Source organism: Brachyistius frenatus, unplaced genomic scaffold (assembly GCF_029030835.1).
Source record: "Brachyistius frenatus isolate BFR_SWC_R1_liver_20210118 unplaced genomic scaffold, ASM2903083v1 Contig_140, whole genome shotgun sequence".
Classification (NCBI taxonomy): Eukaryota; Metazoa; Chordata; class Actinopteri; family Embiotocidae; genus Brachyistius; species Brachyistius frenatus.
Genome location: NW_027210739.1, coordinates 436,178 through 455,998, shown reverse-complemented (window position 1 = coordinate 455,998; position 19,821 = coordinate 436,178). Strand labels below are relative to the sequence as shown.

General features: G+C 41.6%; 1 protein-coding gene across 2 annotated transcripts in view; it reads left to right on the top strand.

Moving 5' to 3' along the window:
* The first annotated feature begins 1,931 nt into the window (after positions 1-1,931).
* The window catches only part of LOC138630747 (pappalysin-1-like), an 86,484-nt gene continuing 68,594 nt past the window's right edge, over positions 1,932-19,821 (top strand). For both annotated transcript variants that reach the window (XM_069715261.1, XM_069715260.1), the window contains exons 1-6: positions 1,932-2,619; positions 8,151-9,255; positions 16,660-16,805; positions 17,130-17,423; positions 17,751-17,943; positions 18,230-18,351. In XM_069715261.1, coding sequence (XP_069571362.1) covers positions 2,229-2,619; positions 8,151-9,255; positions 16,660-16,805; positions 17,130-17,423; positions 17,751-17,943; positions 18,230-18,351 — 2,251 coding nt within the window. In that variant the 5' untranslated portion in view covers positions 1,932-2,228. The remainder of the gene's footprint in view (positions 2,620-8,150; positions 9,256-16,659; positions 16,806-17,129; positions 17,424-17,750; positions 17,944-18,229; positions 18,352-19,821) is intronic.

Sequence of the window (19,821 nt, the reverse complement as noted above, 5' to 3'; positions counted from 1 at the left end):
CTCCAGGCACAAAAGGAAATATGTGGCCCAAAGTCGCAACACCATATGTAGAAGAAAGCAAATATTTAACGTTTGTTCCCTTTTCTCTTTATGGTAGGTGGCAAGTGTTTTGGCCGTCTAAACACACATTTACAATAAACAACTGGAGGAGGACGGAGAGGAAACAATGACATTCCAGCTGACTGTCTCTATGGAAAGCCATTAAAGGTAAAGTCAGACTCTTTTCCGTGTCAAAATATCCTCAGAGTAACAGCAACAGTGAGCAAAGAACTGTTTTCATTTCTCTCAGCAGCTGAGACTTACGAAGGCTTTGCCGCCACTCTCAAAGGCTTACAAATGTCAGTTCAGTGTGCGGTTTTGAAATTCAGATCCATCACAAGCGACGGTCAGTAAACATCAGTACGTGTGAGTCGACCTGAAACTTAGAAATCCCTTCAACTTCTCATTTTCACATCCCTTTCACAAGAATCCTTTTATGTTAAAAGTCATTTGGGTTCAATTTAAAGTGGAATTAATTGAATTACCCACATTTCAATGACTGTGAACAGGTAGGCTCACATCAGCGCACGTATCTCTATTTTGTGGTTAAAAACATAAAGCTATGGCTTTTAAATCAGAAGAAGAATGGACATATGAGCCATCAAATTAAGTTAAGTAAATATGGGACCAGAACTGCGATGGCTTTGTCATTGTTCTCCTATTTTTTCTTTGATCTATTGCTTTCTTTATTGGGACATTACCTTAATGGGGGAAGGTGACTTTGATAGGACGGTTACCTTTATAAAATACATCATTCGTCACCAAAGTTATAACAAAGGTCTTTCCCTAAAAGTCAGTGAGTTGCCCAATAGTAGTTTTTTTGCATTGCGCAACTTTCTCTCTCTCTCTCTATAAGTATAAACTATATTATATATTTATAGTCTATATAGTATATATATAACTGTATAAATATACATATATTTATATACTTATATCACTATGCATTGTTATATATATATATATTTATAGTCGTGTATACAACTGGATTTTGCATTATTATGATATTTCAACTGCTTGATAAATAATGATAACCTTGAGGAGTGAACTCGTCATCCATCTGTGTATAATTTGAATGTCAGTGCCATAATCTATGTCTTTAAAAAAGTAAGCAACCTCTTTCAGGAGGGATTTTCATTTTCAGGAAGGAACAACGCAGATTGTAATAATTCTTTCATGACTTCGACTGCTTGGTTCTGGTCCTGTGTTGAGGACTTGTGGAAGTGTTGGATTGTTTAAATTGTAACCGCTAGAGGGATACATATACGCCTCCCAAACTCCGTAAACACCATCCTATCACTATGTGCCATAGAGAGAATTACCGTCAGAGAGTTGCCTACCTGTGTGACTTCCCACTATGAAAAAAACACAGCCCCGGAACATTTGAAACATGACTTGTTCTTTAAAAGACTTTGAGAGTAACTGCCTCTAAAGCGGACGACGAGCTCCGACTCCTCCAAGTGTTTCTGCTTCAGGCAATCAATGAGGACCGCGATGGTTACTTCTGCAGCTTTCTGTCCCTCTGCCTCTCTTTCGCCTTACCAGATATTATAGTGCTTTTCAACTTTTGTGCAGGCATACAGGCAAAGGGAAGTTTTGGATTTAATTTTTGACCACAATTTACCTCTTGTTTTCTGTAATAAATATGAGAGGTCGGTTTGCTGTCACTTTTCTTTGGAATTTAATAGGCTATGTGCCATTTCTTATGCTGTTTTACGGGTAGGATAAGGAAACAACAAAAAGGTGTGACAAGAGCTTGGCGGACAACTGTGGATTTCTGCGAGTAACTCCTACCGTCCAAAGGGGATGAGGGGGGCATCGGCCGAACCCCCCTCTTGATTGATTACTTATTAGTCATCCCTTTGGCTAAATGGGACCCATTGAAAAGGCACCGTGGAACACATACATGAATCAAATATTCCTGTGTCCCTGAATGTCTCCAGAGTAGTTTTGCTTAAGAGAGGGGGTCGTGGCTTAGCATTATAAAGAGGGAAAAACAGCATAGCTTTATGGGTTTATTTAGACAGTTTCTACGGTTTGACATTCTACCGCTGTAAAAAAGAGAGAAGGAACAACTCGAGAGGATCCCAAAGAGAAGAACATTGTGGACATAATTTTTTTGTAGTTATTCCGTTGTTTCTTTTATTTTTTCTCCTATTTTAAATATTTTTTGCCATTTCTTCTCCCGAAAAATGAAACTTTGGACATCACCCTGGGTGTCTTGCCTGGTGATTCTCATCTTGTGTTTTGGATCAGAGTGCGGGACAGTCCGGAGAAAGGGGAGATCCAAGAGGGAGTTGGTGCGCATTAGGGAGGCGAAAGCCACCATCCCAGGGGCTTGTGCCACACGTCTGCCCCGGGGCAAACGTTCTTTGCCCGGCTTGGAGCGACGGGTGCTCCGCCAGCGCCGGCGCTCCTCTCAGGCGGAGGAAAACTCTCCGGACCGGGGGAAAGCTGTCTATTTTACCGGCAGGGGAGATCAGCTCCGGCTGAAGCCTGGTGTGGAGATACCCAGGGGCAATTTCACTCTGGAGATGTGGATCAAACCGGAGGGAGGTCAACGATCGCCCACAGTGATTGCAGGTAGGATAGTGTATACATCCTCCATCCTATTGTCAACCCAACTCCTTTTATTAGTCGTACTCCAAACTGGCCAGATGATGAAAGCTAAACATGCAAACGTTCAGTGATTTATCAGCCATGCAGTATATCAAACAAAGCAACATGCAGTTTCAGCGAGTTGAAAATGAGTTCATCTATCAGACTAGACAATGATGTAATGCTCTGAAAAGTACAGCGGATATTTTAGGTAGTGCAACTATAGGGTCACTAAAGATTTTGATCACATTTAAGTTTGCCACCTTACAGAGAGATCATCGCTGAAATATACTTGTATGCATTTTCGATCTGCTTTTCCACTTTAGAATGATGATTTATCTGAGTTATGATCATAAAATCGAAGTGAGGAATATGGGCAGCAGATATATGCTACTGCATCATTTGACCGGCAGCTGATGTCACCGTGCGTAAAATGTAATTTCTCTGAACCGAGTTGGCTATTTTAAAGCTATGATGTAATGGCCAAAACTTTGTGAGCGAGCACGTCACGTCAGGCACAAAGCGGGAGAGATACGTTGTATGTGGAGGCGCTCAAGGCTCGCAGCTCAAGCCGCAAGCTTGAGTGTCCCCCCCCTAAATCGACACCTTTGGATTGGCTACCGGAGTTACGAGACAGGACCGAGAGATCCAGGGTTTCCCCTCTTGCGCGAAAATGTACTGCTTGTGTTTGTGCATTGGTGGTGCGCTTCCACGGCGTTATGTACAGTCTCTCCAAAACGCAGACACGAAATCATCGTCCTCATCATAGCCGAGGTTCTAATTTAAGGCACATCAGATAGTGATAATGCATCTCTATCCGCCGACTGAGCAGAGTTGGACACAGTAACTTCAGTATAGATCCCTGCTGACAGAGGAAAGCTTGACACTTAATCTGTGCGCACTGCTTTTTGCCCAGGCTGGTCTGCAGCCATGCGTAAAGGAGCAACAGAAAGGCGTTAAAACGGCATAATTTGTTTTGACCAATAGCGCTTTTGTGCATTACAGTACTGGATAGTTTTTTTTTTTTTTTTTTTGTTTGCTTCGTTTCCTTGCCGATAGGGAGCGTTGTATACACAACTCATGTCCTGCTACAGTACTTGTGCAGATGGCTGCCTTTGAACTGAACTGAACTGAATTGAACTCAGTCTTCTTCAGCCTCCTGTATGCCAGTGTGGACGTTTGGGGACTTTACTGAACAATATAAGTACATTTACTTGCTCCATTATGTCCTGTATGTCAGACTCTCTCAAAACAACCCCTCCCCTCTAGGCACACATAAATAATTGTGTGCGTGTTTGCATGTGTGTGTGCACTGAGATAGAGTACACTTTTAGGTAATGCTGGCCAGTTGGCAGGGACATGCTCTGCAAAGCCAATCCCTTGTAAGAGTCTCAAACTGGAGGAGAGGGGGGTGAGAGGGTCTGTTGTGACCTGAGTGACTCCTAGATTTTACAGAGGATGGACACGATAACAAGAACATCTGTACAATATAACGCAATCCAGTACAACAATAACACAAATGACAACCTCCATATTGACCGCAGACTTGAATAAACACCTCTCTGACAAAATTCTAACAGAAGATGAACATCACAGGCTTTACAGATGTGGTATGGGATCATGTAATTTTGTACAGGTGTTGTTGTTGTGCCCAGACCCTCCCCCCCCTCCACCCTCTACCCCCGCCTTGTACTGGCCTCTGCCTACTAGAGATTACTTACTTAATCTTATGTGTTCATTTTTAAGATTTGCTGCCATCAGTGCACCAGAGAGGGGACCTAAAGACAACAAATATGATGATCAAACAAATGCAATAGAGCCTAATCTTTTAAATCCAATTCAGACCTCAAAAATCCCAGTGCCCCTAAAAATGCTCCAACCCTTTGTTTTGATCCCAGCAGTGTTGTTTGCAGCAGCTGTTTTTTTTTTTCTCACCCTGTTGTTTTTGACCACTGCCATTTCTCTTTATCTCTTTCTTTCTTTTTTATTCTTTGAAGCTCTCTTTTTGTTACATGTTGCTTTACAGCTCAGTTTTCTGTACAATTCATTAGTTACATGTCACTATACACACAGCTTGATAAAAAAACAAAAAACAAAAAACAAAAAACAAAACAGGATGTTACTTTGCATCTTTGAACATTTTCAGTTGACATCTTTGTGTCTCTGGTTTTGAGTTGCCTCTTTAACACACAAGATTGTTCTAATTCTGCTCAGGAAAAACAGATGAAAGGAACGGACGGTTAGTGGCAGTTAGAGTTGCATTTATGCATTTTCTGGTTCGGTAATATGATAAACTTCCTGTCAAACACTTCCTTAAAGAGGTAGACCACTGTCTTTTTTTGTATGATCTGGGTAAAAAGAGAACACTCAATAATTCATAGCTGTTGCTTCGTTGTCTACAGGTGACTTAAATCATCAGTAAATATAAATGTGAATTGTCTTGGGACCTTTAAATTAAACCAGAAAACTATTGTCATTTCCCAAGTTTGACAGCTGGATGTAGTCAGAACTGATCGCAGGTTTCAAAGCAAATGAACTGTCGCGCGCGCGCGCACACACACACACACACACACACACACACACACACACACACACACACACACACACACACACACACACACACACACACACACACACACACACACACACACACACACACACACACACATCTATCCCTACTCACACCCACAACCACACAATCAGAACATCAAGTTCTGTGTCCAAATATTATGCAAACTTTGTTGTTTCCTATTAGCCCTTGTATCCGGGTCATGCTGAGTTGTCCTGCATCAAAGGAAGAGGAAAATAAATCACACGTGGAATGGAGGCTCTCTTCCATGACCCGCTGGAGACAATTATATGCCGACGTTGGCAGATAATTGCTGTGATAACAGATTTATCTTGGTACTTTCACCCTCGTGTGATGAAATGCACAAAACATGGTTCGAAGACCAGTTTTGCTTGTTAAGGGCTTTTTTTTCTCAGACACTCAGAAACAGAAGCATCTTCTTGTTTGATTATAGTGAAGTGTAATTGTAATACTGAGAGGAAGATTAGTCATTTTGAGATCATAACTAATTACCTGGTAAGTGGTTGGAGGGTGAAGAAGGGTTTGAGGACTGAGCATAGCCTTTGTCCTCAGCGATCATCACCTCAACTAGAACTTATTATTTATTAAGCATTTTTATGCTCCTTCACTGAAAGCCTGAGTATTTGGAGAAGTATTTTTGAATGCTGATGAATGCCTGTACATTTAAATGGAAGGTTTTCTGTGATGACAGAGAAAAAGAAAAGAAAACCATGATCTTAATTTATGTCATCTGACATTCAGAAATATGTTGAAGTGTAGCTGTTGGCAGATCCTGTGACTCATTAACACCGGCATTAAGTTGAAATAATTCAAAGTGAAACTCCACAGTTGAGTCAAATGTTTGAAGTCAAGTGTTTTAAAGTGGTGAGATGACATTTTTTTTATAATTAATATCCTTGTTATGTTCATTAAGTTTGTTTTTAAAATATCAATGGAATTTTCCATTGTCTACTCATACTCATGAGTATGAAAAGTGACTTTCTTTGACCTTTCAGAACCAGAACAGTTCAAAAGTAAACGGAGTTTTCATTGTTCCCTTCCTCCCTGCTTTTTATCAAGTCCTTGTGACATTTTTCTTTGTGTGTGTGTGTGTGTGTGTGTGTGTGTGTGTGTGTGTGTGTGTGTGTGTGTGTGTGCATGTTTTTTTTTTTACTCTTCTTTTTTCCTGAGTGTGTTTTCATGGAAGGAGACAAATGGCAAGTGCAAGCAAGTGCAGGGAAGGTTGCTTTTGAACCTGACAGGATCACTGCTCGACTGTAGCGTGTACACGTGCAAATCCCTTTGTGTGTTTCTGTTTAAAACACAAGAGTCTACTCTAATGTTTCAAATTGTCTGTGCACATGGGCGTGTGTGTATTTGTTCATGAGAATGTATATATGCATCTCTGCGTAAGTATGTGTGTGTAGGTGTGTTTGTGTGAGCCTGAGCAGTCGCAGTGTTGGGTCTGGAAAAGTGTAGCGTGTTAGATTAATTGAGCATGGCAGAATTATGACAGCTGTTTACACTAGGAGCCCTACGAGCGTTTTAGCACACCTTTTAGCCTTGAGTGCACAAGCTGACAGATGGAAGGCTTTTTCCTTCCAGTGTAGTGGAAAGCCTGAAAACGTCATCCACCAAAGGACTGACCTTGACGCTGAACCCAACTCTCACTCTTTGAACATTAGTCCACTGAAATACCAAGTTAATGAATGCATGCTGCAGTGTGCATCTAATTAGAAACAGGTCAAAGTTAGCAAGATGTCTGTTCAATTACCATTAGCCCGCCACTTACTGCAGACTCGGGTAACCTAATCGATGGGGAACAAAGGCATCCAAGTGGACAAGTGCGTTGAGGCAAAGATGTGATCATCACTGTGACAATCAGCTTTCAGACCATAATAAATGTAGCAACGACAAATATGAAGGGTATTTACAGGAATTTGGAGCAAAGATGCTGATAACAAGTGTAAAGGTGTGCAGGTCACAGATTGTCCCTTTGTGGATTGATATAATTGCCTGAAAGCTCATGAAGTGCCACCCTGATGTTAGCAATTCTATAAATGACAAGAGTGGAGTCCAGCTCTATCACCTGTGAACACACAGATTTCCACTTGCTGAAATGGACCTTGGAAAGCATTTCAAGGTGCTTTGGAATCTTTGCACACTTTGACTGGATCGTGTGGATATATGCACACAGTCATGAACACGCATTGGCAAACACATGTGCACAGATGTGAACTTGTGTGCCTGCACACACGTACCTCAACAAGCGCTAAACAAACAAACAGTTAGCATTCAGAGATCCCCTAAGAAGTGAAAACACATTACCATGCTGAAGCTGACATATGCCGTCCAAGGGAAACAGGAAAAAGGTGTTTTGGTGCCTCTACAAAAACAAGGCTTTAGCAGAAAACTAGCCTTTTCTGGCTACTCCACTGGCAAGGGACATTTACACGAACAACTTTAAATGTGCTCAGTGTTCACGGAAAAGCCTTCACAGAGAGATTTCCATGGGGTCTCCCTCAGCTAAATATGCACTTCCACACAATTTCCAGGACAACACATCCTTAGATATACAAAAATCCATCATATTAAGACATTTACTCCCTAATTTTACCTACATTTTGGGCTTTCTTCGAGAAGTAACACTAGAAAATGAATAGGATGCTCAAAAATGTATACATTTAAATGTAGTTGGTATACTGACCCAAAAAAATATTAAAATATACTCAAATAAAATTAGCAGTAAGAATTAATATAATGTATGTGACTTGTGGAGATGACAAAAATAGCGTTGTGTATGAACTGTGTATAAATCCACTGATGCATAGCTCCCTTATTGTTAAGGTAGAAAGTTAAGAAAGTGTTTTCTTTCTTCACATCCAGATTAAAACCTAAAAATGAAGGCATGCGCGCGTGAATTAACTTCTGTTCATTCTTTCCCCAGGTCTATACGACAAATGCTTCTATGCCTCCAGTGACCGAGGCTGGCTGCTCGGCATCCAGGCGGTTAGTGAACATGGGAACCGTGAACCCCGCTTCTTCTTCTCCCTTAAGACTGACCGCGCCCACAAAGTGACCTCCATCCACTCCAACGCTCGTTACATACCCAACCAGTGGGCGCATGTGGCAGTCACATATGATGGTGTGTACATGAAACTCTTCATCAATGGGGCCCAGGTCGGTGTTAGTCGGGAGCAATCGGGTGATGTCTTCAGTCATTTGACCAAAAAGTGCAAAGTGCTGATGATTGGTGGGAATGCACTGAATCATAATTACAGGGGGGCAGTGGAAAGGGTGGGTTTATGGAGGCAGGCCAGAGGGCAGAGGCATATTATCAGGCATATGCAGGGCCACGAGGACCCCCAAGATCTACCTCAGCTGGTCATTCGTGAAACATTCGAGCACCCAGGCCGAAAATGGCTGACTGTAAAAGATGGAAGCTTTCCTCAACCTGAGCAAGGAGGAGGTGGACGATTAGGGTTTCTGGGGGGTGGTGGAGTTGGAAATGCTGAGGGATTACTGGATACAACGCTGGAGCCTCCAACTTGTGGTCAAACTGTGTGCGACAATGTTGAGGTCATTAAAAACTACAATCAGCTGTGGACCTTCCGTCGGCCCAAGAAAGTTCGATATCGCGTCATAAACATTTGGAATGATGCAAGGACAAGGCCGACCGTATCTGACCACCAGATCAGCCTGCAGCACCAGCAGCTTAATGATGCCTTCAGCCCCTACAACATCACCTGGGAGCTCAGTATTCATAATGTGACCAATTCCTCCCTACGTAACCGTTTGATTCTAGCTAACTGTGATATCAGTAAAGTTGGTGATGATGCATGTGACCCTGAATGCAACCACCCGCTGACGGGCTTCGATGCCGGTGACTGCATGTCTGGGCATCGGAGCCGCTGCCCTGAACACAAGCAGGGAAACGGTATATGTGACCCTGAATGTAACTGGGAAAACTTCTTCTATGATCTTGGCGATTGCTGTAACCCCAATGTGACGGATGTGACCAAGACGTGCTTCAACCGCTCCTCTCCACACAAGTAAGATCCCTCTTACTTACATATTACGTTGCATGTCACCATGTTGTTTTTATTTGACTGGTAATGCTCTTTGGTACTTGTTTAGAAAATATAAGTCTTGAATTCCCCAAAGAGCTTTAACTAACCACTAGTTTCTGTGATTAATTTAATGTATTATCTTGGCTGATATGAAGTAATTTTGATAAACCAACTCCACTCCATAGTCTCACATGTCTAGAGTATTTTAAACAGAAAATCCTGCCATACACGTGTCCCTGAAGAACGTCTTTATTTTTTTTATTTTTATTTTTTTATATCTAGTCCTACCGTTTCCTGACCATTTAGGCTGAGGCTGAGTGTAACTCAACTCCCAGCCTGTGTGGCCCAGGAAATCCTCTGGGGGCAGCTAGTCCAATCTAGCCTTGGCCTGGTTCAATCAGTGTTCCACACTTAAGCAGAGCAAAACAAACGCAACCGGATTACTTTCCTAGAAGCAAATGCACAGGCCAGACCGCTCATTTTTGCATTAATTTTTCAACAACTCTCCCCACCTTTTTCTACTCTGTGTCTTCTATAACCAGAGGTCTTAATTAAGCGGGCTTGATTGGAGAAGGGAGTTGGTTTGGAAAGAGTGACATTCTAAACAGAGCACAGGAGCAATTAGAGGTCAAAAAGAGAGTCCAGTAAGGCTTTTACTTTTAGCAAAGGAAATCATCATCTCAAAGACATGACACTCCCGTGTGTCCTGGAGAGGAAGGTATGGGTCCCTGAACATGGTTGCCTTTCCAGGAAAAACAGTGAGGAAAATGACATTTCCTTACATGTAAATGAAACAGAATTACAGACATTTCTTGGTGTCTAGGTGTACTGTAGGAAGAAAGGGATTATGTGATTTCATATGGCAACCTCAGCAGAATACAGAGGCATTCATAAATGCATGCAATTCTTTGTTTTTGTGGTAACTTCATTGTGGTTTGTAGATGATGAGTAAAAGCTGGCAAGGAGAATAAATCTCTGGAATTTGCTGTAATAAGGTTTGTGCCAGACCTCCAATAGCAGGATTGTTTGTTTCTTGGTACACTGAAACTCAACACAGTAGAGTGAGACATTTTTGTGGACAATGCAGGGGGTACACCAGAAAGAGACACAAAAAATGGACGATGTTTGTTGGTATTTCTTGCCACTGTCATGTGAGGACAAGTGAAAGGGGGAAAACCTGTGTGTGGGATTGTTTGGGTTTTTCTGATAGCATGAATCAAGGAGACATGGCTGTTTTCAATCACAGTTAAGCTGGAAGCTCTGTCTGTTTGGCATGATCCTGTTGTTTAAAATGACCGCTAAATAGCTAAATAATGACATCTAATTAACAACATCAGAGAGAAAAGCAGGTGGGTTTGCCGTTGCTTCCATATCTCAATTCCCACCACATCCCTTCCAACTTAGTCATCATTAGAAGCTCATTCATCAAGTGGCGGCTAACTACTTCGTTTAAACATCAGCCATTGGCAAAAATGCTTGCCCTTGCAATGTTCAAATCTCCCTGTGGGCATTTGAAAGATGGGCTTTTAAAAGGAAGTGTACCAGCAAGAGGGAAAATGAAGCACAAAGAGGAAGGACTAGAGAATTCTCAGTCTAATAAATATATATAATTTCCCCAAGTGGTTGCTTATTTTGCTTTGATTATGGTATGTCTGGAGAGACTTGCAGAGAGCTGCACTACAAACAGTTTGACATTCCTTCTTAATTGTGGAATTCTGGATGAACAATGTTCTGTGTACGCAGGGGAACAATGGTTGTGAGGTCCTACATTTATTTTTGCAGCATTTGCGCCTGTTACCACTTACGTGTAGTGTTTGCAAAAAATCTGGCTAACACAGGACACAGGCAGCTCTGTGGTCCTGCAGCAGTCTCTCCTCTGAAAATACCACTGATAATCACCCCCCTTCCCTCTCCACATTTGGCTGAAGAAAATATTTTGCATTGTTTTCACAGCCCTGGGTTTTGACACTTCTTATGGTTTTGGTGGTATTTGATGTTATCTGACAGCATTTATTTTAAGGCTGGACTTTCTTAACGTCTGGAGCTCGGGATATCTGAAATTGTGCCTGTAATTTATACAATGAGAATTAACAATGCGTGCGCAGAAAGGCTGAAAACAAAAGACACATTGAATCAGTTTGTTTGAGAAGCTGATATGTGTATTTGATTGTCAATGAAAGATGGATATATTTTCTGAGCAACTGGATACAGAATCAATCCGATAATATCGGAACTCAGTCTATCGGGAAGTTTCTGCGATCACCTGAAAATATAATACTTTGGAAATACCTGCCAAACCAAAGCAAGACAGACACACAAACTTTGTAAGGTAGATATTAGAACTATTTCAGCCTCAAAATGGTTTTGGGAAATGAAGTTCTGGCCTGGCATTGTCAGAGGCTAATAGGTCATCAGTTTTCCCTCGGCCTCTGTCTCTCTCCCCCTCCTGAGTCAATACCTCTCACTGTGGCAGGTTAATGGATGGACCACCTTGTGTCTTTCATTCACTCCCTCTCCCTGCTGTATGCTCAGTGCAAGAAGCTAATCTCCAGGGCCCTTGACTTGGGTGTTTTACAGTTGGTCGTCTAAACCTTAAGCCCCCGTCCCATAAAACATAATGGAGTGCTTGGGTGTAAATACCAGGACTTTGCCCTTCCCCCTTAAAGCTGTAGCACCGTTATAAAAACACCTGTTGTCAAGGTTTCACCTGTGCTCTCATGGGTGCTGGTAGAAGTTCTGTATAAGTACGGGACTAATGGGGATGTGTGTGTGTGTGTGTGTGTGTGTGTGTGTGGGAGAGAGAGAGAGAGGGGGGGGGGGGTGCTTGACTCAGGGGGCGCTTGACTCAGGGGGCCACCGTAGGAATGCAGAGGAGTTGCTATGACAGGATAATGTGTAGCCAGATACTGTTGGTGGTCCTTTGAAAATATGGCACACCAGGGAATTCAGCTGAAATTGCGTTGGCAAGGTAATTGTGGTTCAGAAGTCAAAGAGGGTGCTGATGAAGAGATTCACACATTTCTGCCAAAACGGAGAGAGTTCAGCTCAGTTCAGAGTTCAGGGCAAGAACTTCTTCAGACAGGAACTGGGAGCGCTATAAAGCTTTCGGACCATCCGATCGCCCACTCCATGTGTCTCTAAATCACGCTTTTTAACGACGGTTCTCATGCATGCGTCTCCCTTGGAAAGGGAAAAATAATCAGAGGACTGAGCTGGAAGGTTAAAGAGGAGAGTGCAAGTATAGTAATAAAGCCAGAGATGAATGATGGGTTTAGGGGCTGTGGTGTTGACCGACTTGATGACAGGGGAGCGGAGGGCCCCCTCCAATTTCAAAAGTGTTCTTGGCTGTGAGACTATCATTGCCATGCCAGCTCACCCCAGCTTTCACACTATGCTGCCCTAGACATACTGTATCTATACGAGGCAAATTTATGGGCTTATATGAATTATATATGGATGTAAATGGATGAAGTCATAATCCCCCATTTAATATGTATCACATATAAAAGCATTAACAAGACAGTTTGGCCTGCCTTGCGCACCCCTGGATCTCCCTACAACAAAGGCCCTGCAGCGATGCCTGATTATAGTGAAACTCGATTTTCTGCACTCTCCTCACCTTTCTCTTTTTCCCTCCCTCAATTTTCTCCCCTCTCTTCTCTTTCTTTGTAAGTTTTTGAAAGCTGCTTTTTTTTTTTTTTTTTTTTCCCAGGACATGACTAAAGAGTGGTGTGGTTAAATGCATGGAAAATCCGGTCCTTCCCAAGTGGCTCATCGAATGTATGATGAGAGGCAAGAGTGGGGAACAGGGGCTATGGGATGGGGAAATAGTTGAGGGGTGTGTGAGTGAGAGAGAGAGAGCGCACCGGGGGCGGGGTAAAGTGGGGTAAAGGGTTATTGGCGAGGAGGTTTGAGTAAGATGTGAACAGACAGATAGAAAGACAGAATGTTTGAAAAGTCCAAACTGCTTCGATTACAAACACCTTCAAGATGAAGTCATTTGGCACTGATTTCCTACAGTGGCAGCAAAACTAAACCTGCACCAGAGCTTAAACAACGGGTCAGTAGATACTATAGGAAATGTGCATACGTACACACAAAAGGACCTTTTTTCCTAATTGATTACACTGTCGAGTTTTGTCTTTGCATGTTACGGGCCCAAAGATGTTAGAAAAATTGAACTCGGATTAGTTCAATTTTGACCCGACGGTAGAACTGCTGCTCCTATTCATTTCTGACTCAATCATTTCAGCATCAAACCCGTCTGACCCCGCCTCCCCCTTAACCCCCCATGCATGTCCAAAAACTCTGGACAAATATTTTCTAAGGAAATAATGAAATTCCTGAAATTATTAGGAAGAGAGACCTTCTATCATCTGTTCTCTCCCTCTCTGTCTCCCTCCTCAGACCTGGCCTCAGCGAGTGCCCTTTGTTGCTCTTGCGTAGGCTTGAGGGAAGCATGTACGACACTGAGCCCTCTATTCAAAACGCCTGTTTTTGAGGGGAACGCTGAATCTTCGCTAAGCAGTTTCATATCCAACCCGTGATTGGAGGCAGAGGCAGACTAGTCCACCGAGGGTTGTAGAGATGTTATGAAACATTTCGTGTAGATGCATGTAAAATGCATTGGTGGTAACCTTAGCAGGGGTGTCACGGTGGGAAGATTAGTTCACTGGTTTCACTGCCAAACACCATGTGTTACTGACGTTTACATTACGTCCTTAACATGCGCTTTGTGACAGTTTGCTTTTACACTTAAATCTTAATATTTTTTTGCTGACACGAAAGTTGGCTTATTAAAAAGAAGCTATAACTTAATGCTGAGACGTGCATGCAGTTGAACTTGTTTTGGCAACCAAATACTCCACTGTGATTCAGCTGGAATCACAACATGTTGAATCTGATAACCTTTATCACGGTATCATTAATCATAAATTGTTTTGAATGCCGGTGACTTTCGCTGAATTCAGTTTTCCAAAATTTTTTGAACTGACAGTAAACACAATACTGAAAATGTACTCAAATGTAGGCTATGCTGTCGGTGATAACCTCAAACCCTTAATGTAGCTTATGCATAAAATGAAATCACTCTACACCGCCTCATAACTTCACAGAAACTCCAAACATAGTGTAAATACACCTTATTTGGAATGAGTGGAAGAGTAAATATAAATAGCACACCTTCGGATTATGCGCTTCACAAAGGTATGAGTCTTTGAAATTTTTGCTTTTATCTTTATATTTACTCGAGTTTGCTTAAGTGGGACAAATGTGATGTGAACTTAAAAAAACAAAACAAACATAGATATTTACTCTTAATAAATGATATAGCACAACATTACATTTTATATAAGTTTGAGAAAGAGTATTGTAGAAACAAGATATTTTACAGACAGTTGTTTTTGTGGGGTTTTTTGGGCAAATTTCTCTTTAGATTGTACTTAATCATATTAAAGCAGCTGCAGATCATATTCCATCTTATTTTCACCTGAACCCTTTCAGTCAGTTACATTTTTATACCATTTGGAAAACAAGAGTCTTCTAATTATTCTGATATCCGCCACTGACTTGTGTGTGTCGATGGTAAATCATAGGCTGCCATTACCAAAAGTGTGCCAGCAGCGTGGAGTTTATTTGTTCCAGCGGGGGATTACAGGATATTATTTTACCAGTTTGTACACATTTGACCAAAGAAGAAGAACAGTGAATGAAATCTGTTGGAGGAAACTCTCCCCGTATTGAGTAAGTTGCTGTAAAGCCATGTTATTTTAGCCTAAGTGCACTTAATCTTATGAGGACATTCAAAATATGAGCACAAAACACAAGGCGGGCAAGTGGGTCACACAAATTGGGTCAAAACATCCGAAGAAGATGTAATTTGTGATAGTAGGGCTGATGCGGTGTTTTGTTTCTGATAAACTCCTGTTTCTGTATCCATTGAGTATCTATTTCCAAAACTTTCGAAAGCCAGAAGAAAAGAATAAACTATCATTTCAGCATATGCAACAGATTACCGACTCTTCCAAGAGATGACTGAGCTTGTTGATGCCGTTTGCCAGGACCACCAGCCAGGCTCAGAGAAATACTGTTTGATGTGTTCATAAAATGAATGACAGTTTCACTGCTGGAAAGATATCTCATTGTGTTGAGTGATTGCAGTCATTAGCACTGCTGTTAGTACTCCCAGTGCCTGAGACAAAACATTATATCACGGATAGGGAGACATGAGAATACCTGAACTGTTAATTGAAGACTCGGGCTGCCTTTAGTGAGCCAGTTGATCGAAGGTGCTTTCAGAAAATAATGCTGTAAGACATTTTGCCAGTAGATGCAATCAAAAACAAAAGTTTTTTGCCGCATGGACAGACACAAAAGGTTTATTTCATAGCCACGCTAACACTCCGTCATATATAGTAAAAAAAAAAAAAAAAAGGTACAATAATATTTTATTGTCCTGGTTATTGCACGATTTTCTGTCTTCCACCATAAAATATCCAACATCAACATGCACACAAAAACATTGTGGTTTGTTTTTTAGCAGAGACTAGAATTCAACTCAAACTGCACTATATGCCCATAGTTGCATATTTGGGTTTTTTGTACTGTTTATTGCACTTCCTAGACAACAACATCAACAGCATAGCCGTTAATCTACTCTCTATTACACAAGTGGAAGTGGGCCTGAACTGCACTGACACCGAAAGAAATAAGAGGAAATTATTTGATTGATTCAAATTGATACCAGCTTGATTTAAACCCATTAAGAGAAGTTCTTGAACTCTATCTAACACCACTCATAACTTCTCTGCAGGCGCACAAGCACCGTGCCAGAGCTTCTTGACACAGAAATAACAAAAATGAGCAAGCGTTGTGAGTCAAAACAAACCAAAACATAGTTATTCTGTTATGTACAGTAAGTAGTTGGAGTTGTTGTGGGATCATCAAACTACGAGATGCTTTGCCCTGAAGTCAACCTCCATTTTGGTCACAGAAAAGAAAACATTCTTCAGACTCCGTTAACCAGAGGTTTTTCACGTCTTTATACATTTGAACAAACCAGTTAAAACGCCAACTGGTTTCAACATCACAGGGTCATTCATTCTTCTTGAAACTTCATTCTGTTGGATTAAGGGTTGTTGCAATTGCCAATACACTTTAAAGAAATATTTCAATTCAACAGGGACCTCGTTCTGAGCTCTGTTTTCCTGAGCGATAACATTCCATAAGCTCTTTCTGGCCGGGAACACTGTTTTGTTATTTGTAAAACTTTGCCTTGGTGAAATATGCATTCACAAGACAGAGACTATCCTCATTATAGAGCTATTAACTTAATGTGAAATACTCTTGTTTTTCCTGTTTTTTGTTTTGTTTTGACAAATTTTCCAGAGCTTATTTGGATGTGAAAGAGCTGAAAGAGGTTCTGCATTTGGACGGCTCGACTCACCTGAATGTCTTCTTTGCCAATTCTTCTGATGAAGATCTGGCAGGGGTTGCCACTTGGCCCTGGGACAAAGAGGCCCTCACACATTTGGGTATAAGACACACAAAAATGCATACATACATGCCTACATGCACGCTCACATGCACTCACTTATGCACACGTCCCTTCTTTGGCAGCCCAGATTGTTGATTTTGAGTAATTACAGTTCAAGCCCCAAGCAGTTTCTGTCTTCATCACAGCTCTAACAGGGAAGAAGGTGATAATGAAGCTGGGAAGGCCCATGAATAATGCATTGTCTGAATCTTACTCCAGTTCCACAATTACTTTACACTACATTAGGAATAGGCATTTGTGTTTTGTGCACTTGAGAGTTTCCATCATGGTATGAGTGACTTCCTTGTCTGTATTTTTTCAGGTGGAATTGTGCTGAATCCTTCGTTCTACGGTACATTTGGTCACACTGACACAATGGTGCATGAGATCGGTCATAGCCTCGGCCTTTACCATGTGTTCCGAGGCATATCGGAGATTGAATCGTGTAATGATGCATGTTTGGAAACTGATCCCTCGATGGAGACTGGAGATCTGTGTGCCGACACCAACCCCACGCCCAAATACAAAGGCTGCAACGATCCCGAACCTGGCAATGAGACCTGCGGCTGTCGGCATTTCTCACACACTCCGTTTAACAACTACATGAGTTATGCAGGTGAGGTGCGGCCTCCGTGTGTGTTTTGCTACTTACCTGAGCAAAACTTTGCAGCTACACCTTTCACATGCAAAGAACTGACACGCAGAGATCACAGCAGAGGAATTTGTTGAGTCTACGTGCATACGGAAACAGGTGTGGAATTTTGCAGGGGAAAATACTTTTTGGAAAAACAGCAGGGGGCACATTATTTCATGTCACGGGTTAAATATGAACAGGTGGTGGAATTTATTCACGTAGAATGATTTATTACTTTCTATCTTTTCCTGCCACCGATCAATCCAAAATCCTGTCCTCACACTTACCAACCGTCTCTTTCTTCTGCAGATGATTCTTGCACAGACTCTTTCACACTGAACCAAGTGGCTAGGATGCATTGCTACCTGGATCTCATCTACCAGACCTGGCAACCCGCCTCCAAACCTCCTCCGGTGCCAATGGCGCCCCAAGTGGTTGAGCAGCATCATAACTCCATCACCCTGGAGTGGTTTCCGCCCATTTCTGGACACTTTTACGACAGGTGAAATGAACTAGATAGATTACCAATCAGATCCTGTTGATAGAGATGAGTTGCATGTTTGATTAGTGTGCAAGTGGATGTTGATGTTATAATTTAATATTAAATGACTTGTTTACAGACTAAAATGCCTAAAAGTGAGTAAAATAGTTGAAAGAAGCATCTAAACTCTCATCTTTTGTCACATGATTTAAATTCCTGTCCCTGCTGTACCTGTATAGAGTGTCTACATGATGTGTATTTGGTCTGTATCTAAGTTGGTTGCTGTGCCTGCCTGTTGGTTTCCTAGAGAATTGGGATCAGTGTGTGATAAATGCACTGAGGGGAGAGTCCTACTGCAGTATGCCTCCAACTCCTCTTCTCCACGACCATGTGCACCTTCTGGACACTGGTCCCCACGAGAGGCTGAAGGTGCAGTACAATACTTTATACTTCACTTCTTGTTGTCGGGTTTCATTGCATCATGTCATTCTAGCGGTGGTAGTTGGATTGCAAGTCGAACCCATCTTTGGGACATCCCGTGGTTCAACTGTATTCTCCCGCTGCATGTCAGTCTGTCGTCCTTTTCTTCACTACAATGAGATTTTTCTATTAAAAGCAAATTTTACATAAAAACAAAGCCACATCCATCTTTTCATCCACGGTTTACCGTATTGGTAACATAATTGGAGGTTTTCTGAGTCACATGCAAAAATGTTGGTGACTGACTCAACCCCAAAACATGCAAATGACTCACTGCATTCATGACACTTGGGCCGTGGGACAACATTGAAGGATCAAGGAGGTCGCTTCCCAAAGGATGGTGCTGTATGGTACCACAATTCCCAAACCAGGGCTCAGTTCCAAAGCCAGGGTTAAAGATCATATCAAAGACGTAATATCTTATTTTAGCAATAACAGCTAAAATTAGTAACATTTTAGAATAAGAGCAATACTTTCTCCTTTTTCTACTCTACCCTGTTCATGAATTAATATTAATGCAGCTATACAAGAAAGATGAAGTATTTAAGCTATAAAAGTAGTTGTTGACCCATCTGTGCTCCTTTGATCACTTAGTTGCTTATTTGGCAGTTGCAGCATCAAGCATACTCTGGATTATATGCATCCATGTTTCTGTGTCGCTACGTGTGCATGCTGTTGTGGTTTAAACAGTTTCTAATAAACCTGTTTTACAAATAAATAAAAAAAAATCAAACTCTATCAATAAAGACATAATGACATCATACCTTGGAGAGTCATGTTCAAACAAATACCTGCGGTGGAGCAGTGATTAACCATGTGCTGTTCAGATCTGTTTAATACTGTAGACCTGAATTTAGGAAACTTTCTTGTATGTAAATTGGGACTAGATTAATCCAAGTTATGCCTAGCAGTAGATGTTCTCTTTCAGCTGGGACCATCTGTGTTGTCAAGTGAGCCTATTGCTTTAAGAGCATGTTCCATTGTGGGTTTTTGGTAGATTTTAATTCTTCAAGTCCATCCCTGTCTGTCGACAACGTGTGTGGTAAAGTTAATCAGCCTCAAAAAGATCAGTTTAACATTCATTTGCTGGTTTATGTTAATGCGTTGGAAATGAATCCCTAATAAGTGGAGGGCATCTCCTCAAGTCTTAACTGTCGAAATGCAACCAGAGTCGTTTGTTTAAGCTTCGGTGAGACACTGCGTCACAGAAGTAATGATAACAGTTGAAGAAAGGAAGTCCACCCAAAGCTAAGAGCAATTCTTGATCAAAAGTATTTTCAATCTAAATGTTTACCGTGGTCCGATAAACCGGTGCATTTGATGCCGGTCACGGTGATAATCGTTGGTTTCCAGTAAAACTTTAGCGTATTTGAATTCCTAAAAAGTCTGAGTACAGTGAACCTTCAGAATCCTTTACTG